The sequence below is a fragment of the Pelodiscus sinensis genome, chromosome 7, assembly GCF_052426305.1.
Source record: "Pelodiscus sinensis isolate ZL-2025 chromosome 7, ASM5242630v1, whole genome shotgun sequence".
In the NCBI taxonomy this organism is placed as follows: domain Eukaryota; kingdom Metazoa; phylum Chordata; order Testudines; family Trionychidae; genus Pelodiscus; species Pelodiscus sinensis.
The window spans coordinates 66,674,103-66,694,730 of record NC_143058.1 but is presented as its reverse complement, the minus strand read 5'-3'; the positions used below and the strand labels follow the sequence as shown (position 1 = coordinate 66,694,730).

Here is a 20,628-nt window from a genome sequence, read left to right as displayed (position 1 = left end):
GCTGGGGGTGCAGTAGCAGGCGCCCTGGGAAGGGGACAGCCCCGGCCGCGTGGGGCCAGGTGAGACGCGCCGCTCCCTGGCGGGGGCAGGGACCAGCCATACTCCTCTCAGATCCCTTGTAGAGAGCTGCCCCTTTCTCCACCCCGGCACCCCCCCCGGGTTCTAGCTGTCCCAGCCCCCCGGTCCTTCTCCAGGAGACTGTCCCTGCGAGCAGAGCCCTCCCCTTGTGCTTTCGGGGGCCAGTCCCATCCCGTTGCCCTGGCGCAGCCAGACCTCCACCTGGCTTCACGTTACCGCCAGAGGAACCGGCCCGTTCTCCAGAATCGGCCAGTGCATTCTGGGAGACGTCCTTGTCCCAGTAGTGGCAGGAGGCGCAGTTAAAACATGTCGGCCAGTCCCAGCCGCACTGACTGTGCCTGCCCCTTGGGAAGGGGCCCTGCGGCTCCTGGGAGGCCAGTGGGTGGCACAGACGCAGGCGGTGCCCACGGCGATAAACGCTTGCTGCCGGCGCTGGCGCTACGGGCGGGTCAGCTGTTGGTTTTCCATTTCCTGGTGCCGCCGTGCTCGTGTGGCAGCTCCCAGCGCTAGGTCTCAGGGGCAGAAGGGTGCGGGCCTAGAGCCTGCGGGCCTCGCGCGTCAGTCTGGCTGTAGCATGCGGGGTTCCTGGCGTAAGTTACCGCCAGGCTGTAGGAGGAATCTGTCCGGAAGCAAGCAACCCTGCCGCAGCAGCCTTGCAGCACATGCGGGGCAGTGCAGCGCGTGGCCGGCGCCTGCGGGAGGGCGTCTCGCCCTGCCCCTGTGCCTGCCCGCCGAAGGGCTGTCCTCTGCCCCCGGGGGCGCTGGGTGCGAGGGGAAAGGTTGGAGCTGACGTGGCAGAGGCCTGGCTAGTGTGAATCGGGAACGGCTGGTTCGCTCTGCTCCGTCCGCGGGAGGGGACTGCAGCTCGGCCGTTCCCGTGCCCACCAGAGCCAGGGGGCTGGGTGCCATGGCTGCGGGCGGCTCTTGTCCCTGCTGGAGTCAGACTGGGCCTTGGCGGCCCGGGGAGCATCCCCCGGCATAGTGCCCCATGTGCTTTCCCGCGGGGTCCAGAGTGCGGCCCGGGGAGCATACCCCGGCACTGGGACCCTGCATGCTTTCCCGCGGGGTCCAGAGTGTGGCCGGCATGGCCAGGCCCTCCTGGCGCGCTGGGAGTTGGTAGCGTCCCGTGGGTCTAGCGTGCAGCTGTCGCTTGTCACGTCCACAGTTCCTTTCGATTAAGCCCGTGGCCCGCGATGGGCTGGCGAGTCTCAGGAGTGGTTTGCGTCGTGCAGCTGGAGACCAGGCCTCCTGCAGCTGCTGAGGAGACTGCGCTTGGCTGAGGGAACTTGCTGATGAGGAGATTGCACAACCTGCCGCCCAGGCCGGGCAAGGGGTCCCTGCAGGCTCCCGTTTTACATCCTGCTCTGAGGTCTGTCCTAGCTGCCTCCCGCTTGTGCCAGATCCTAATAAATCTGCAAGTGCCGGCGTGCGTTCCCTGCGCCTTCCGTTCCCACGCCCCTCCTGCCGGGAGCAGGGTCTCGCCTTTCCTTTGAAATGTGCAGGCTGCCCCTTGAATTGGGGGGACTTTCGAAGCCCCGAGGGTGGTAATGGCAAAGGCGAGCCTGTCCGCAAACACCTCTGCTCTCCTGCTGCGTGGTCGCCTGCTCCCCCCGCGCCCGAGTGGGGCTAGCCCTGGGGCACCTTGCCAAGGCCGGGGGGATTCTCCCTCCGACGGGATGTGGGTCCTACCCATGGGTGCTAGGAGGCTGTGGGGTGTCTCTGGCTGGCGCTAGGCTGCTCCCCAGGATTCCTTCTGACCTTGGCGTGGGAACCCCTCCCAGTCTGCTCTGGGGGCAGGGGAGAGGGGTTAGTCTCTGCAGTGGCCAGGCTTCCTGCTCTGTAGAGCAAGTGCGATTGGTGCTGGCGCTGTTCCCCGCCCGGCACCCCAGCCTGGCCCTTCCATCTCCCGCGCGGAGCCTGGCTGCAGCCCGCCCAGCGGCATGGGAGAGACGGCACCCGGCTTGCCGCCCGGGGAAGCGCCTCCTCGCCTGAGGCGGACAGCGGCTGCGCGTTCCTGCGCTGCCCGGCCTGGCGCGCTGGAGCAGGAGGGGCAAAGCGCCGCCCCAGCAGTGACGAGCCAGGCCTGGCCGTGCCGCTTGGAAAGGGGGCTGGGCGCTGCGGGAGACGCTTCCGGGCACCTCTGAAGACTCCAGCGCCGGCGAGCGGGCCTCTGGCTGGAGACCAGGCAGCGAGGCTCTGGGGGCTCTGCCTGGAGCCAGGGAGCAGCTGCTGCCCATGGGGCTGTAAGTGGCTGTGTCCCGCCTTTACCCTCGACCTGCCTCTGTGGCCAGCCCAGGCTTCTGAGTGCCAGGGAAAAGGCCACCCGGTCGCCAAGTGAGACGCTGGAGGGAAAACGGGCATGGTGTGGCCGTCCAGGCGTGGCCGCGAGGGCTGGGCGTGGCCAGGGTCCAGAAGAGCATGCCCGTGCCACACGAAAGTGGGAGCGGCTGCCTCTTGGCTTTCATCAGGAAGAGGCAGCCATAGGCGCAGTGGGCTGCGGCCAAGGGTGACTCGCTGTGGCCCCTCCCTTGCCAGCAGGCGGGCAGCTGGTTCGGTGGCTCGAAGGCTGTGCGAAAGCCCCGGGGTGCTCCGGCCGCTGCGCTGGCTTGTGTCTGTGGGGCAGCAAGAGAGGCAGAGGCGGGGATGTTTCCAGGGGTGTTTATGCTTTGTAGTGGGCTTTGGGGGCTGCCTCCTAGCATGGCAACTGCACACGGGGGGGACCAGAGGCATAAGTCTTGTCTGAAACAAAGACCCTTAATGAAGAGGGCACATGGGCCTCAGAACGTATTTGGGACAGGCACTAGCTGGCACAGCTGCGTTAGGGGCGATTTGGGGCGGGCACGGGCTGGCACGGCTGCGTTAGGGGCGATTTGGGGCGGGCACGGGCTGGCACGGCTGCATTAGGGGGGATTTGGGGCGGGTGTGGGTTGGCACAGCTGCATTAGGGGGGATTTGGGGTGGGCATGGGCTGGCACGGCTGCGTTTTGGCGGATTTGGGACGGGTGAGGTGTGACGTAGCGGGGGTACCTTGCTGGTCGCTGTGCTGGGCAGTGGGCTGTGAGTGACCCCCACTGGCTGCTGCCTGCAGCACGGCCCAGCAGGGCAGGGGATGAGTCATTATGCAAAGGGGCTTCGAACCTGTCTGACCAGTGATCTCCCAGGGAGCAGAACGATGGGAAGAAGGGGAGTGGAGCCCTGGCTGGGGGCAGGGCTGGAAGTGAGTTAGTTTGGTTTCTGGCTGGTATCATGGAGGAAGCAGCCTAGGCAACGGGCTGGGATTTAGGGGCCCAGGCTCCCCCATCTCAAGGGGGGCTGAGGCATCCTAGGCCTGCTCTGGAACCAGATTACATCTGTGCTGTGCTGTATCCTGGAGAAGCAATAAACTCCCTCTAGTCTACTGGCTGGTGGAGTCTGTCCGGGCCGTTACGGGGGTGCAGGAGACGGGAAAATCCCAACGCGCCGCCACACGCGGCTGGCCGCACACGCGGCAGACAGCAGTTGTCGTTGGCGTGCCCTTGGAATGAATCTCTGAGAGGAGCAGCAGAGGCCTCGTGTGAGCCTGTGCGTCTCGCTCTGTGCTTGGCTGGCTCGAGGGCTCCGCGGGAGCCAGCCCCGTGGCTGGAGGGGGCTCTGGATCAGAGCCTGAGAACTTCCACTTGGCTCGGGACACAGACCCACGTTGCAGCACTGCTTGTGATGTCATGCAGAGGCCAGTGGCCATTTATATTCCTGACCCATCTTCCCTTCCCTCCTCCCGCCTGCTCGCTGGCCCCTCTTTGTCATCCAGGGTCCTGTGGGGAAACACAGTATGTGGCAATGGAATTAAAGGTCAGGTTTTTGGAAGATAGCTTGAGGCTTTAATCACGTAGCAGCCATTAAACTTAAACCAGAGATTGTCTCATGAAACACAGCATGAGGGGCAGAGTTAAGGTGATATGGGCAGGCTTCATTTGGACACTCACTTCCTAACTTTCAAAGGGTTGGTATTGCAGCTTAGTCTTTCACATAGTTTTTATATGCAACTTCCGAGGGCTTTTAAAAGAAAAAAACAAAACAGCGATGTGCAGCAGTACGGGACCCTGGGACTCCCTGCCCCCCATTTAGACCTGCCTGGGCTGTTGTGCAAAGCCCTGCTGTTCCATTTGAGACAGGCGTTCTGAGATGCAGCTAACCCTGCACCTCGTTTGAGGCATGGCTGCTGCGTGCGTGGAGGTAGTGGGGAAAGCGAACCGTGATTAGACTCCCCCCCATTTATCCTTGTTAGTCCTTCTTAGTGGCTTTGGAAGTTCTCGGGGCGTGTCACCAAGAGGGACGCGGCCACAGCCTGAGGGCTCCCCTCCCCCTCCCTTTCGCTGCTCTGACAGTGCCCGGGCTGTGGACAGCCGTGGCCCTAGTAACGCTGACCCCCGCGAGGGCCCTAGGCCCAGAAAACAAAGGGCCGGCTGTGACAGGCTGCCCTGTGGGCCTCGCTCTCCTGTGCCGCCTGTGCGTCACCAGCGGGCATGCGTCACACCCGCTGAGGCTGCTCCCGGCTGCGGCCCCGGCCGGCGCTGCACAGATCTCGCGGAGAGCATGCCCTTGCTTGGGGCGCGGGGCCCAGCCCAGTAGGGGTCACTTGCTCTGTCACCACTGCGGCTCCAGAAATGTGCCCCCCACTTGCCTTTGGCTCAGGGTTTCTCTTCAGCGTCGGGTAGCGTAAGGGGCAGACGTGTCCCCTCTGTTCGTTTCAGCCCACGGCCCGTGGCACGAGGGATGTGCAATCCCAATCCGTCAGTTACGTGGTAGGTCGACCTCGTGATGTGGCTGTTCCTTGAAGCCGTCTGCTCCCGCCCCTGTGCTGGGGCTCGTCGTTGCTTAGCCAGACTCTAAAGCCTGTGGCTGCCCGGGCTGGCTCCGCGCTCCCTCTTGCCTGAGCTGTGCCCGGCCGGCCGCCCAGCACCACAGCTGTTCAGCCCCCAGGGGGCACTAGGGGAAGTGCCACGCGTGGCCGTGGGGGCGCGTGGTTCCAGTGCTGCAGCTGGCCCAGTAGGGGGCGACGCCCCGTCTGCCCGCCAGTCGCGCTGTGGGTCGGGGGTATTGCTACCGGGGAGGGGCCCTGGGAGGAGCCCTGTGCCGGCGTTGGGGCGGGCTGTGCTGGACGTTGCGGTGCTTGGGATAACACTGCCCAGCGTGCTGGGTGCAGCGTGCCGCCGGCGCTGCTCTGAGGCTGGGGAGGCCGTGGTGGGTGCCGCGGGTACGCAGCCTCAGCTGGCACACGAGCGGCGTAAGCCGGAGCCTGGCTGGGGAGCTGCCAGCTCGGCTGGGCACGGGGCGGCTCAGCCCCGAGGGGATTGATACGAGAGCCGGGGGCGGACTCTTGAGGTGGCATTCCAGGCATATCCCGGGGCTTATCTCGGCGCTGCGGCGAGCCCCGGGCCGAGCGGTGAAGCAGCACAGCACCTGCCGGGCTCCGTGAGGGCCGGGGCGCTGGTCTGGGGCAGGGCTCGCCGGCTGGTGCTCGGCCGCGCTGTGGGAGGGCGGGTGCAGCTTCGCGGGAGCAGCGCTCCCCGGTGTCCTGGCCTGTCTCAAGGAAACCTGCAAAAAAAGCTGTCGGAATCCCGTGGCCTCCCCTTCTCCCGGTGCCTCGCCTCGCCTCGGCCTGCCCCGGCTGGGACTTTGGGTCCGGGGGGAGGGGCCAGCTCTAGGCTGGGGCAGGGTTGGAGCAAAGGGGGCAGGCTCTGGGGGGGAGTTTGGGTGCATGCGGGGACTCTGGGCTGGGATGGGGTGGGGGCAAGGGGGTGGGCTCTGGGGGGGAGTTTGGGTTTGGGGGTGGCTCTGGGCTGGGACGGGGTGAGGGCAAGGGGGTGGGCTCTGGGGGGGAGTTTGGGTCCGGGGGTGGCTCTGGGCTGGGATGGGGTGGGGGTAAGGGGGTGGGCTCTGTGGGGGGTTGGGTCCGGGGGTGGCTCTGGGGTGGGGGCAAGGGGGTGGGCTCTGGGAGGGAGTTTGGGTCCGGGGGTGGCTCTGGGCTGGGACGGGGTGGGGGCAAGGAGGTGGGCTCTGGGGGGGGTTGGGTCCGGGGGTGGGCTCTGGGCTGGGCTGGGGTGGGGGTAAGGGTGTGGGCTCTGGGGGGGGGGGGGTTGGGTCCGGGGGTGGCTCTGGGGTGGGGGCAAGGGGGTGGGCTCTGGGGGGGGGGGGTTGGGTCCGGGGGTGGCTCTGGGCTGGGGCAGGGGCTGGCTGTGGGAGGGGGCTGGGGTGTCAATTCTGATCGGTGGCACAGCCGGGCTGCTGCTAAGGGGGCTCCCTGCCCGCCCCGGCTTCACGCTGCTCCCGGAAGGGGCCACCCCATCTCCAGGCTTTGCCCCGCAGCTCTCCTGGGCCCCAGTTCTCTGTGTGTGGCCAGTGGGGGCTGCAGGGCTGGCGCTTGCAGGCGGGAGCAGCATAGACGGCCCCCAGTCGCAAGGGGCGGATGGCTGGCTGCTTCTGGGGCCGGGCGGGCTCCCTGCCTTAGCACAGCCCTGCTGGAGGCACTGAGCCATGGGGAGCCCCCAGGATGGGCTGGGCAGTGACCCCTGGGGCACCTGCAGCAGGGTCCAGGATGAGGGTCACCCCGCGGGGTGCAGCTGGCCTGGGTGTGGGGCTGCTGAGGATTAGGGGGGCAGCGGCGGCTGCTGCGGTGACACTGGAATGGTCTATTTAGCCAGGAATGTGGCTGTGGGCGGCCGTTTCCGCCTCGCGGTGGGGACAGCACGGTGGAGGCAGCCCCGGGGGGCTCGGCCCAGCCGGCAGCGGGGCTGTACGTGTCTTCGGCCCGGCCCCGCTTAGCCCTTCTTCCTTGCTGAGGCCAGGCCCCCGGCTTGGCCCGCAGGCTGGTCTTAAAGCTTGGTCCCTCGGCTGCTGGGCGCAGCACGCGACGGAAGCACGTCTGCCCAGTCGCCAGCCTGCGCCGCCGAGGGAGGAGCCCTGTCCCACGGAGGGTCTGTGGGGGACTCCGGGCTGTATGGATGGGGCTGGAGCGGCCACAGCCAAAACCAGGCTCCCAGCCAAGCGGCAGGCCGGCTAAGGCACGTTGACACGGCCCGGGGGTCTCCACTGCCTGAGACGAAGCAGGGGCGGCAAAGGAGCCGGGCTGGGAGCTGCGTCGGTTGCCCGTTGACACGGCTGCCCTCTGACACCCCAATGCCGGCCGCATTGCAGTCGCTCCCCTATGTGCCCCTGCACCGCTCTCCCTGGTCGCCCGCCTCCTGCAGCGCGCCGCGGTGTCTGCACGCAGGAGGTCAAAGACCTGAGATGCAGCAACTCCCTCGGGGGGAGGAATAAACAAACAGCCCGTGCGGAGTCGGAGCAGCTCGCTCCTGGGGCGCCGCAGATCCCACACGCTTTGGCGCGAGAGACTCCAGCTGCGCCCCAGCCCAGTTACTTGCCCCCTCTCCTGCCCCCCCAGCCCAGTTACTTGCCCCCTCGCGCCCAGGGGCAGGTGGCCGGCCTGCCCTGTCTCGCATGTGCGCCCCCACTTCTGGGTGGAGCGGGGCAATTTGGGAGTGGCACGGGGGACACTGGAGCCCAGAGAGCTCCCCGTCAGGAGGAGGCTGCTGCGGCGCCCTGGCTCGCCACCCTGAGCTCTGTGGGGCAGGCGGCTCATTGCCAGCGCGGATGGGAAGCACGTTCCTGCTCGCTCGGCCCGTTGGCATTTGAGCCGGGGCGGCTTTCCCGGACAGAGTGCTGCGGACGGGCCCGGCTGGGGGACAGAGACTGGGCGAGCAGGCGCTTACGTAACTTCTGCGCGGCTTTGCCATTTCCTGTGTTACTCCGGGTTGTCTGGCAATTGACACTTGCCGAGGGGGGTGACTCTGGCCGTGCAGGGAAATGCTGCCTGCTCCGGCGAGCAGCGGGTGCTACAGGAGAGCCTGTTACTACAGCCAGCCGCTGGGGCTGGCAGGTCTGCCAGGGAACGCCCTGTGCAGGAATCCAGGCGTGTGGCCAGGCGCCTGCACGGGCGGGTCCCTGGGGTGCGACCTGCAGGGACCCCGCCCGCCAAGGGGAAGGGACCCTGGGAAGAGCTGCGGCCGCAGGTGCTCCAGCTTGGAGGTTGGATGGCAAACGGGGGCTGTGGAGGCGGATTTCAGCTCCCGAGTGGCTGTTGCACTGGTTGGAGGGGAGTAGTTTTACCCACGTCCATTAGGGCCAGGCACGGGGTGGCGCGGAGAGAACTCCTGCCGCGTTCATCCGTTGGGGGGTGTGGGGCCGGGAGCGCTCAGCTCTCTGCAGAGTGGGTCCAGGAGCCGGGCCTGTGGCTCCCTCCAGTGGTCTGTCCCTGTAGCGTCCGGTAGGGCCGGTCCCTGGACCGCATGGCACGGGGCGCCTCTGCAGCCACCCACGACCGCCCGGCGCTGCACACGACGGTGACCGGTACCCTGCGCTCCCCACCTCTGCTTGCAGAGTGCCAGCTGCCCGGAGACGTCTTGGGCCGCCGTTGGCCGTCCGCACGCGGGTCCGAGTCCGTGCTGGGCTGTGGGAGCCCGGCCTCCAGGCTGGTGCATTACGGTTACCTTCCGCGCCGCCAGCCCCCTCCCCTCTGCCCCCCTGGCACCTGCTCCCTGCCTGTCCACGCGGGCGGTGCCCAGGATGCTCCGGGGCCACGACGAGGCAGGGAAGTCACCAGGGGAGTGTCCAGCCACTGGGGTCGTGTCTCTTCCGTGGAACTTCTCCCTCACTGCCGGCCTGGCTACTTCCCTCCGCTGCTGGCGCTGGCTCTGGCGGCGCTCGGGGGCCTGCGTCCCAGCTCTGAGCCGGGGGGGGGGGGAGGCAGCGCCCAGCACGGAGGCCCTGCCGCGTTGGCCCTGGGTTCGACAGCCATCAGCAGCCTCTCTGCACGCAGCCTGGCCCAAAGCAGCTGAGCCTACGGCTGCTGGCCCCGAGCCAGGGCAGAGGTCCTAGGGCTGCAGCGGAGCCTGCCTGGGCCCAGCAGTGGGCCGTACAGCCGCCGGAGACCAGGGGCCCCCGGAGCACGGTGCTGTCGTTTCTCCCCCGGGCCCCACGTCAGCCTGTGTTCCAGGGCTGCGGGGCGCAGGCCCCCCTTTTCTCGCCCAGCCCCACTCACCCTCCTGGGGGCAGCATTTGGTCCAGCCTGCCCCTGGGCTCCTCCCCACACACCAGCGTGGCTCGCGGCGCTGCACAGAGCAGCCGCTAGAGGGAGCCCGCGGGCCTGCGAACACAACTGGCTGGGCCCGCAGAGACTCTCCTCCGTGCCGGTGTCCTGTGCCAAGGTGCTGCCCGCCAGGCCTGGGTGCCAAGCTCTCCGGGGCCGGAGCCGCCAGCTGCATGCACGGAGGCTGAGCCCCCTCTCTGTGTCCCCAGCCAGCCCTTTGGCAGCTGTGCAAGCGGCTTTGCGCCGGAGGCTGGGGCCCTTTGCAGGCAGATGGGCCAGTAACACCCCGGCACTGGTCATGGGAGGCCCTTCCTTTCCCGAGTTGCTGGGCAGAGCGTGCAGGGCGCCAGGCGTGGCCGGGGCGGGGGGTGCTGCCGAACCCCGGAGTGGGGCCAGCTGGGCAGGGCGCGGGGCGCCAGGTGTGGCTGGGGCAGGGGTGCTGCCGAACGCCGGAGCAGGGCCAGCTGGGCAGGGCGCAGGAATCGATGTGCGTGGGAAAGGAGGGCCTGGCATTCTCCCAGCGCGGCTGCCAGGTGCCCCGCCAGCCAGGCCTTTCCGTTCCCTCTCCTCTGGGGCCAGCTGTTGCGCCGAGACACGGCCGGTTAGGGACCCGATGGGAGCCAGAAGCAGCTGCCGAGGCCCGGGAAAGGCTGAGCACGGCCCCTTAGAAAGCGGAGCGCTCGCTGGGTGGGGGCTCCCTTGTGGCCCTGGCATCCGAACCTTTTCCCGAGCTGCGGGCTGGGCGGGCTCCGGGGAGCTGAGCGCTGGGTGGCTGCCAGCAGCGACCAGTCCGCTCGGCGGATTGGCAGAGCGCCGCGGCTGGCAGCAGGTGTTTCCATTGCTGGTGCGCAGAACAAAATGTGTTCCGCACATGGGTGGGAAAACATCGTGGGCGCACTGCCCCTGCTCTTAGCCGCACCCCCCATGTCCCAGTGCGCAGTGCTGACTGATATGCCTTGGGACAGGCCACGTGTGCCCCCCCCACCAGGTGACCAGTGTCTCGGCGCGTGCTCAGCTGCAGCGGAAGCCAGACCTTGCAAACCCAGCAGCTTCGGCTGCCCGCGTCCCGGAGTGCTACCGGGTGGTACCGGGGCGCTCGCTGGCCCGTGCCAGGATCCACCCTGGCTGAATGGGGGCCTGCGAGTCTGAGCGCTCCAGGGAGAGAGCAGGGCCAGGGCGCTGGGCTCCGCTACAGGGTGAACAGGAGGGCAGCGGGAGAACAGCCTGCCACGCGAACTCAGAATCTCTTTGAACAGCACCACACCAGCGCGCCGCCCGCCTCGTCCCTGTGCAGGCCCGCTGCCTCGGCTTAGCCCGTGTCTTGGGCACGGCCTTGGCACCTCCCCGCGCCGCTGTGGCCGCCATGCCTGTGCCTACCCCTGCCCCAGGAGCCGTGGGACGTGCCAGAGGGAGCTCCGGCTGCCCTGCCGCCAGTGGAGACCAGCGCGCTGGGAATGGCAGCTGGGTGGCATGGCCAATGTGAAACATCTGCTCACGCCCCGCTGGCCTGCTCTTTCTAGCAGCTTCCGGCACCCCCCGGGCTAAGCCTCTGCCAGGCCGTGCATGGCGGGTGGGCGCCAAGCCCTTCACGTGGCCCGTGGCGCTGGCCGGGCCCTTCGCCTCGCTTCCCGCCCGCGGTCGGAGGTTTGCGAGTGGGTGCCTGGGCCCTCGCTCTGGTTCCTGGAGGGGTTTCCTCGCCGTGGGAACTGGCCACTGCAGCGGAGGAGCTGGCCGGTGCGGCTGGGCGTGGGTTCGGCCGGGGAGCAGAAATCTGGAAAGCCGCGCTGGCCTGGGCTGCTCTCCATCTGGGCCATGCCCAGCGCCCTCGCGCCCCTCCCTGCTGCGGGGATGAACCAAGCGTGGTCCGCGGGGACGTGCCTGGCACCGGGAGCCGGCGGGGAAGCGGCTGAGGGGAGAGGCCGTTCTCACGGAGCCCGGCGGGGGAGGCGCTTTGGCTCCGCTCGGCCGGGGGCTCCCAGAGGAAGAGCGGGAGCCGGGTGTCAAGGCCTAGAAGTGGGGGAGGGGAGGGGCTTTGTGCCTGACTGTCTCTCCAGCAGCCCCGGGCCTGCTTTGGCCAGGCCGCTCCTGCCCTAGTGCCCGGGAGGCCGGCTCCCCGCTCAGGCACCCGAGGATTTCAGCTGCTGCTGCGCTCAGTCAGCCCTGCCCCCCGCCCATGGGGACGTTAGCGCAGCCGGGGCTGGGCAAGGGGCTGGCAGCCTGGCACGGGGGGAGCCCTTTCTCCGCGCCGTTCCCGGGGCTGTCCCCGTGCCCGCCCCGGTCGGTGGGGCCGCGCCAGCGGGCTCCTCGCTGGGAAAGGCCGGGGGCAGCTGGAAGTGACGTGCGGGGGAGGAGAGGTGCCCGGCTGGGCCGGGAAGGAGGGGGTGCAGTCGCACCCAATGGGTCTCCTGTGCCCTGGCGCTGGGCAGGGAAGAGAGTCACCGGTTACCGACAAGCGGCTGCCTACTGGTTTCTGTTGCTGGTTCATCTCTGCCCGCTCCCAGGAGCTGGCCATGCAGCTGCTGCCCTGGTGTGCGCCAGGACTGAGAGCCCAGCTGGCAGCTGGTCCGGGATGGGGCCAGCAAGGGCCATCGCGGGAGCTGGCGGGGACTCCCCTGCAGTCGTGGGTTTCATGGCTCTAGGCTCACTGCTCAGAGATTCTTTCCACCGCCCTGCTGCCCAGCAGCGGAGCCTCGGGAGAGGCCTGGCCTGGCTGACCCGGGCGCTTTGCCCAGGGGGAGGCGCTCACACTGCAGGAAGCTGGGGCGGGAGGAACATGGGGGTCAGAGGCTGCTTGCGGGGCAAGGAGCCCAAAGCAGGGCCCTGTGTGCAGGAGGTGTCCTCTGTAGCTCTGTGCCGTGGGCCTGGGTAGATCCGCTCCCAGCATGTCGCTAGAAGCCATGGGGCTCTGCCCAGACCAGCGGGCGAGCCCGAAGGATCCAGCCTTTGCGTCTGTCATGGCGCCCACGTGCGTGGCCCCCGGCGGAGGGGCGGCCCGAGGCGTGTGCCGGTCGGGGGCCTACGCCCGGCATGGGAGTGCTGCCCGTGCGCTCCCTGGAGCAAGTGGCCCTGCCGACGAGGGGCTTGTGCAAAGGGAGGAGGCGCTGCTGCGTGGGCCCAGAGCCCTTCCAAGCCTGACCGCTCGGCCCGGGGGGGCGGGTCCCCCAGGCTGTGGGGAGTCGCAGGGGGAGCCTGGCGCCCTGTGGCCCGAGGAGCAGGCCAGGCGGGGCGTCTAGCCCATCGAGCTGCCGTGTGCCGTCTGAGAGAGGCCCGGGCCAGCCTCGGTGCTGCTGCCCCTTTCGCTACTGCAGAGCCCGGAAAGCCCCTCCCACGGTGCTGCCCGAAAACGCCCTTGTCTGCCGCTCCCTGGCTAGGAGCAGTCGGGGCAGGCAGCTGCTGGAATCCGGGCTGGCGGTGCGTGTGGCGTGACTGCGGCCCCCGGGCGCGACAGGCTCGCAGGGCGTCAGGAGTGTGCGAAGCCGGCAGTGCCCGCGGGGCGCGGAGCCAGAGACTTGTTTGGCCCATGGTGGCGCGGGAGCGGAAGGCTGAGGAGAGGCCGGCTGGTGCCACGGGGTTTGTTTCCGTTTTCCCCATCGTTCCCTGCCCGTAGAAGCCCAGTTTTCCGTGCCCCCCGCACACCGCTCAGAGGAGCCCCGCCGGCGGGTGCTGGTCTGCGGGCAGCTCCCTGGCGCTGGAAGGAGAACGCCTGGAGCCGTCTCTCGGGAGCCACGTGGCTGAAGCACAGGCACTGCCGAGGGCCGGGCTGCTGTGCGCAGGCTGGGCTGGGCAGCGACCCTAGTGCAGGCCCGAGGTGCCGGCGCCAGGCTGGGCCACGAGGAACGGGTTCCTCTCCTGCTGCCGGCCGGACGCCCGCCCCGCTACTCCCTGGGGCATCCCTGGCCCCGGGCATCCCGCTGGGCTTCAGAGCGGCCCGTGCCAGAGTATCCGCCTTGTGTCGGCGGGGCGTGAGCCGTTAAGTGGCACCGTCTGTCCCTGTGGAATTGGCCTCGCGCCGGACTGAGCCCAACGCCCGTCACACACTGGTGCCCAGACTGGATCTGCTGCCCCTTCGCCCGAGCATCCAGCTCTCTGAGCTCTCCAGTGGGTCGGTGTCCCTCGTGGCGGGCGCAGAGACAAGACGCCCAGGGCCACGGGCGCTCTTCCGGCCACATCTCCCTTCCGCGTTGGCGGTGTGCAGTGGGAGCTGGCGGCGGGGGCACCAGGTCGCGCACAGCTAGCAAGGGCCTGTCTTACCTGCTGGGAGTTTGTGTCGCCCCGGTGTTGGAGGCAGCCTGCTCCGTGGCTTAGCCGTGGCGGGGAGCGTTCCCACGCAGCTCAGGCCTCTACTGGACCTGGGGCAGAGAGACGCTTGCCCAGCGCTCTTCCCCCGGGGGCTCCTGCCCGCCCAGCTGCCCCTTCGGAGACAGGCGATGCCTTGGCCCGCGCTGCACCGAGTGGTTGGGCTGCAGCAGACTGCACCAGGTGCCGTGGCTCTTCCTTCCCAGCCCCGGGGCCGGGCGTTCAGGGGAGTCAGCCGGGGCGAAGCCCGGAGCTGGGGACGGCTGACCTGGGGGCAGAGGCTGGGCCGGAAGGGGCAAACGAGGCAGTGTAGGGGGTGGGGAAGGGAGGCTGCTGCTCCACAGGAGAGCAGAGGGGGCCAGACGCGGGGTTTCGGGTTGGGGAAATCTCCCTGGAGCTCCGTCACAGGGACAGCCCCCGTGCAGGAAGCTGTGCTGGCCGGCTACAAGCCGACACGAGCCCCTGGCGCCGGGCCGGTGCCCGTAGCGCTGAGACGACCCTTTCTTGCCACGTCACCCACGGGCCGGTGTCAACAGTGTCCCCTCCGGGCTGCCCTGCCACTAGAAACAGGGCTGCCTGGGGCGCTGGGCTCCCTCCTGAGCTCTCGGCCTGGGCAGGCGGTGAGGGGCCCCAATGGGAGGAGGGAGCTGACTCCGCAGGGCCTGGGGGCAAGAGAGGAAGGCTCCCCGGGGGGGCTGCCGCCTGGAGTCGGAGGCTAATGGAGTGTGGCGGGGAGGGGTCTGTAGGTGCCGGGGGGGGGGGGGCGGCGCCCATGCTGTGGGGGGAGGGGCTGGAGAACTCGTGGAAACGTGCGCTGCAGTCCAGAGCAAAATGCTAGTGCAGTGGCCATTCTGTACAAGCGCGTGCGTGTTGGTCCCTGCACAGCTGCTCTGTGGCCCAGCTGAATACCCGATTGTCAGGGGCGTGGGCCGGCTGGGTGTGTAAAAGAGCCCTGCTTTGTTCTCCCGGCACTCGCCCTGAGGAGCTGTACTGACCCCAGCCAGACCAACGTCCACCCAGCCCCGGGTCCTGTCTGCTCACAGCGGCCAGGGCCAGGTGCCCGGAGGGAGGGAACACAACAGGGAATTCACGTGTGATCCTTCCCCTGTCACTCCCTCGAGAGAATCAGAGGCCAGGGACCCCATTCCTACCCAGCCTGGTTAACAGCCATTGATGGACCTAACCTCCATGAATCTAGCTAGCTCTTTTTGGAACCCTGTTAAAGTCCTGGTCTTCACAGCTTCCTCTGGCAAGGAGTTCCACAGGTTGACTTAGTCTCCTCCTCTAGTCTCCTCTTTTCTAAGCTGAAAAGTCCCCGTCTCTTCAATCTCTCTTCTTACGGCGCCATTCCAAACCCCTCATCGTTTTTGTTGCCCTTCTTGGAACCTTTTCTGAACAGGCACCTGTCTGGCAGGGCTGGGGCGAATGGGCAGGCAAGTGCTGGTGTTGAGAGAAGGGCGGGGACCCATCCCTGCACCTCGCCAGACAGGCTGCAAGGCCTGTGTGCCGTACCTCCACCCATGGCTCCGGAGGCAGCCACCCTGCTGGCAGGCGTGAGATTCGACAGCCGCGGTCGTTTGGACGGCCGTTAGCGGAAGGTGGTGGGGGCAGAATCCGTGGCAGGTGCGTGGGAACGTGCGACCCGGAGTGCGGGATTGGGACCCTGGTGCGTGTCGGGGGGGGTTCCGAGAGGTCCCAGACGTGGGGGGAGGGTAGCAGTGGGCTCTGCAGGCTGCTCCGGAAGTGACCCCCCCCGCCATCTCTCAAGCAAGGCACAAGTGCAGCATTGTTCGGGGCAGCGCGGCCGCGCAGCGGCAAGGCCCAGGGAACGGCAGAGGAGAATGCCGGCGGAGAGCGGACTTGTGGGGAGGGTTGCGGGGGTGCTGCCGAAAGCAGCGCCAGGCTGGGCGTTGATGTCTCAGGGGATGCTCTTAGTCGGAGCACGCTGCTGCCAGGGGCTGTGCAGGGCAGAGGCGCGGGCGGAAGGCTGGGCATGGCGTGGCGAGTGGATTGGATGGGGTCAGGGCACCACGGCGGCTCCCAGCAGCTTGGACTGGGGCCTGCACCTTTGTGGGTGGCTTTCCGAAAGTCTGAGCCTCCCATAGAGACTGTGGCTGGCTGCTGCCATAGGCGTTGGGGCTGTAGCCGGGTCTCCCCTGCGCACGGCGGGCCGGGGACGCGGACGCAGTTCCCCCGGGGCGGGGCTGAAGACTTTCGGTGGCTTCCTCTCACCTGGGGGCCACTCGCCTCGTCGGCCTCTTGCCGCAGCTGAGGCTGGCTGGGAACGCGAGGCCGGACATGTGAGAAGCTTCTGCCGCGAGAGGCCGCTGCGTGTGGGGCGCGAGGCGGGAAGGAGAGACGTGGCGCCGGAGAAGCAACCTGCTCCCATCGCGCTGCAGAACAGCCGCTAATCCCCTTGCGCCGCGGGCGAGAGGGAGCTACAGGGGCGGGGCGGGGAGTGGCTGAGGAACCCGGAGGGGGCGCAGAGCCGGCTGCGGGGTGCTGGGCAGAGAAAACCCCTTGTGTGCCTGGAGCTGGCCCCCGCCTGGTCCCTGTGGCCGCGGCAGGGACGGAGCTCTGGGGTGCCGGGTGGGCAGGAGCAGGGCTTCTGTCAGGCTGGGCCCCTCCCCAAATGTCTCCCTGGCTGCCTGGGCTGGGGCTCCGGGCGGTTTCGCTGCGGCGCACGGGTGCATTTCACACCCCTGGCCGAGTTGCAGGGTGTGAATGTCCTCAGGGGGGCGGCCTGTCAGCCGGCGTCCGCGCGGCTTGTTGTTCTGCGCTGTAGTGGCTGGCGCGTCGGGCTCCGGGGCCGCTTCGCCCCTGCCTGTGCCGTGCGTCTGGCCTGCACCACACGGCTCGGGAGCAGCCGCCACTCCCCCGACTCCCGGGATTCGGCCCCGAGACGCTGCAGGGTGATTCTCTGGGTCTTCGAAAGCGGGCGGGGCAGCGAGGGGCCCTTGGGTGGAAAGGTAGAGCGGGGGGGCACGGGCAGGGAAGGGCAAAAGAGGCTGAGTGGGGGGCGTGCACTGCACGGCAGGTGGCGGCTGCTGGGGCGCGGCGAAGGCCGATGTTCACGCCCCGGGCTGGCGGCGCGGCGAGTCCTGCGCGTCTCCGTGCCGTGACCCAGGGAGCCGAACTCTGCCCCGATCGCGCCTCGCCCCGCCCTGGGGAAGCTCTCGGCTCGCTGGCGTGGAGCCAGGCTGGACTCCCCTGGGGGCAGAGCGCTGGCTGGCGGCAGGGCACGGGACACAGCTGCCCGCACGCCCCGGTTCTCCAGAGCGCCACAGCAGCCCGCAGGGCAGGGGCCTGGCCAGCCCCCGGGACGTGCGAAGCTGCCTCGTTCCCGGGGGCGCAGAGGCTCCGAGCAGCCCGCTCCGGCCAAGCCTGCTGAGGGGGGATGCCCCAGCCAACACCTGCGGGAGCCAGGCCAGGGGTGCACCCCCGGAGAAGCGGCTGCCCTGCCCCTGGGGCGGCTCCTCACCACGGCCGGTCGGACAAGCGGCGCTGCGGGCGAGAGGGAGTTAAAGGCGCTGGGCAGAGGGGAGAACCCTCTTGTGCCCTGGAGCTGGCCCCCCGCCCGGTCCCGGCTGTGAGCAGGGCTGGGCCGGGCTCTGCCTGGCCACTCCTCCCTGGGCTGGGGCTGGGGCTGCGGAGCACAGAGCAGTGCGAGCTGTCCGGGAGGCAGGGCTGTGTCCATGGCTCCAGCCGGGCAGCGCCTGAGCCTCCTGCTCTTGCTGGCTGCCTGCGGTTCCATGGCCCAGGCGCAGCTCTTCAGCTGGCTGTGGGGGGGCCAGAAGAACCCTGCGGTGCCGCTGCCCCCCCCGGCGAAGCCCGCTCCAGGGGCACAGACAGCGGAGCCGCTGAGCTCTCCCACGGCCCCAGCAGCGGTGCCGGTGACCACGCAGCCGGGGGACCCCGCATGGAACACAGAGCCGGTCACGGGGCGGGCGCCAAGCGCTGCCCCCAGCGCCCCCGCCCTGGCGCCCCTGCCCGGGCCCCAGGAGAACATCACGGGGGTGGGGGCGGAGATCCTGCACGTCGCGGAGGGCATCAGGAGCCTGGTCCAGCTGTGGGGTGAGGGCAGCACCCTGAGGACGGGGAACACCGGGGGACAGACAACCGCGCACACCCGCCTGGCTGCTTCCAGCTCTGCCGGGGGGCCGGCCGGCCACGGGAACACGACAGCCGCCTCGCCGGGGCACGGCCAGAGCCTGCCAGGGACCGGGCCACCCGAGCCTTCGCCCGCCGGGCCAGCGAGTCCTCCGCCCGCCTGGAACGGGACTCGGGCCCCCTTGCGGATGCCAGCGGCGGCTCCTCCAGGTAGTGCGGCCTCCCCGGGCGGAGGTGACTGTGGCGAGGTGGGGTCTTCCCAGGGCCCCCTTTCGGCGGAGGGGCCGGAGGGTGCCGCCCCCCCCCAGGTGAGGGCCGCCCCAAAGCGAGGAGGAGTTTCGCCGGCCCCCGGCGCGCTGGATTGGCGGGAGCTGCGGAGCAATGTGGGTGGGCGGGCGGGTTCCCTGGACCCCCGACCCTCCCATTCAAAGCGCTCGCGCTCCCCCGGGCTTGCTGCCCGTCACAGCCGCACAAATCCCCGCGACCAATCCGGACAGAGCGCTGCCCCTGCCGCCGTGCATTCTGGGACAGCCCTGGCCGAGCCCGGTGCGAGCCCGCCCGGTGCCGCGTCTCGTGCGAATGCAACTCACTCTGTGGACTCCTTCGCTGCCCGTAACGCCGAGTCTCTCGAGTTCGATTTACTAACCCCCACTCTGCGACTGTACAACAGCGGGAGCCCGGGGCTCGCTCCCCCCTTCCCTGGACTGCCTGCCCCCGCCGGGAGCTGCCTGCCCCTCCCCGCCGGCCTGCCGGTGTGCAGCAGCCGGGCCAGACGCCGCTTCCGCCTGCCCAACTATTTCCAGCATGCCAGCGAGGTGGAGATCCGGGCGGCGGTGCATGAGTGGGAGGGGCTGCTTGCCGCGCGGTGCCACCGCTTCGTGGAGTGGTTTTTCTGCTTGCTGCTGGTGCCGGCGTGCAGCGCCTCCGTCCCCATCACGCCCCCGCCCTGCCGGGGCTTCTGCGAGGCCCTGCAAGACCTGTGCTGGAGCCAGCTGACAGAGGGGCGCCTCCCCATCCCGTGTGACTCTCTCCCGGCGGAGGATTCGGGGTATCCCTGCGTCTTTGTTAAGGTGGCCGCAGGTAACACTTCCTGCCCGGCTCCCTCTGCCCTTGCTGCCCACGCAGAGCCCCCACCCTCCTTCCTTTGGGGTGTCTGCGTGGGCCGAGGAAGGGGGGTGCCTGGGGCTGCCCCAGGCCTCACGGGGCCCATGGCTGCTCTCGGCCAGGAGCTGCCCTCCGGGGGCTGGCACCAGCGGGGAGCTCAGAGCGCCCGTCTGGCGAGGGTGCCCCCGGCCAGATGCCAAAGGAGGAGGATGGCAGGTGGAAGGGGGCAGGTGACCCCCCCCCACGAGACCTCCCACTCCTCTAGCTGTGGGCCAGAGGGGAGCCCACCCAGCAGCCGGCACTGCCCGTTCCCAGGTTAGACGGGCACCGTGTGCGCGGCAGGGCTCGTGCCTGGCCGGGTGCTCCAGGGCCAGGGAGCGCGCTGGGCCCGGGGCCGGCGACCTCGTGTGCACTCCGCTGTGCCGGCTGCCTGCGTGGAGCCCAGAGGTGTTCCCGGGGCAGCTGGCCACACTCCTCTGGCGGGGGTTAATGATTGGCCCGTCCGCAAACGTTTGGGAGCAGGTGGCGGGCTGTTTGCTTTGCAGGGGCCGCCCCAAGAAGCGTGCGTCTCCGGCCGGCCACGCGCTGACTGGGCTCCCCAGGGCGAGGGACCCAGCGAGCGTGCCGCTGGTGGGAGAGCGGGACTGCCCCGCGCGCTGCAACAGGCGCTCTCCCCACGGCGCCTGCCGGCGTGCACAGAGCGTGGCCCTGCCGCCGCCAGCCCCCCGGTCGTACGGGCTGCGGGTTTCACGCCTCTTCCCCCATTTCCTACCATGGGGGGCGGGAGTCGACTGGACCCGCTCCGGGCTCTGCCGGCTCCTTGTTCCCCGGGCTGTCGTGCCTGGGAGCTGGCTCCGGACCAGGGCTTGGGCTGCCTGGCAGGGCCGTGGGAGGCTGCTGCAAGCAATGCCTGCTTTTTTCTGCCGGGATACTGATCTGCCTGGGGAGGGGTCCCGCCAGGCCTGGCCTTGCCTTGGCCGCTGCCCCGCCATTGAAGAGTCCTGGCGTGGGGCCGGCCCTCACAGTGACGCGCTCCCAAAGCACGTGGGGGGCTGGGAGGCAGCCTCTGGTGAGAGGGCAGAGATGGGGTGGGAGTAGGGACCGCGCCAAGCAGCCGGCCCGCCAGGCCCAGACCAGGGAAAGCCAGTGCGGGCACGTTCCCTGGCTGGCCTCTGCTCCCAGGGTGCCCGAGGGTGCCGGGTCCGGGTCCTTGTGGGCTTACTCCTGTGCCTGCCTCTCCCCCCACCCCCAGGCTGTGCCAGGCAGCTGTGGGGGGCTGGCACACAACAGCGCAGAGTCTCCCCTGGGCTGGGCGGCTGCAACTCCGGGGCTCTTAGGCCAAGCCTGGGAGTAGCAGCCAGGCAGCAGGACCTTACAAATCCAGATCCTGGCTCTTGCCGTGGCCCATGGGACCGGCCAGCCGGGCTGAATAGCTGGGGGACCCCAGAGAGGGAGGCGTGGCCAGAGTGCGCCCGTGCTGCCTGGCTGGGGGGTGCAGTTCTGCAGGGAGCCACAAATCTTTCTCCACCACGTGCAGTCGCCTGTCACCATGCACAGGTCGTTAGCAGCAGCAGGGCCAGCGACATGTCTGGAAGGCCAGCCCTCCGGGGCCGGGCAGCTCGGGAACACAGTGGGGCGGAGCGGGGCAGAGTCTGGAAAGCCAGCCCCCAGGGCCAGGCAGCTCGGGAATCTGGCGCGGCGGAGTGGGGCAGTGTCTGGAAGGCCAGCCCCAGCAGCTCGGAATTGCACGGTGCCGCTACACAGGGTGTGGCCGAACACGGGGGCCGGAGGCGGGGCAGCAGGTGAGAACTCCCGGTAGGCTGTCGCTGCGCGGTGAAGCCGCACTCTAGCGCTCCTTTCTCGGCGAGGGTGGCAGCTTCCTTTGCTTCGCCAGCCCCAGAGGCGAGCGTGGCTAA

The 20,628-nt window shown here is 69.1% G+C and overlaps 1 protein-coding gene across 3 annotated transcripts in view; it reads left to right on the top strand.

Annotated features, from left to right (window-relative positions):
* The first annotated feature begins 17,138 nt into the window (after positions 1-17,138).
* COL18A1 (collagen type XVIII alpha 1 chain) overlaps positions 17,139-20,628 on the top strand; it is a 45,230-nt gene continuing 41,740 nt past the window's right edge. For 2 of the 3 annotated variants that reach the window (XM_075934106.2, XM_075934104.2), the window contains exon 1: positions 17,143-17,818. In XM_075934106.2, the coding sequence (XP_075790221.2) occupies positions 17,194-17,818 (625 nt within the window). In that variant the 5' untranslated portion in view covers positions 17,143-17,193. Of the gene's footprint in view, positions 18,689-20,628 lie in introns of all 3 variants that reach the window. The other variant, XM_089779970.1, reaches the window with a different exon arrangement.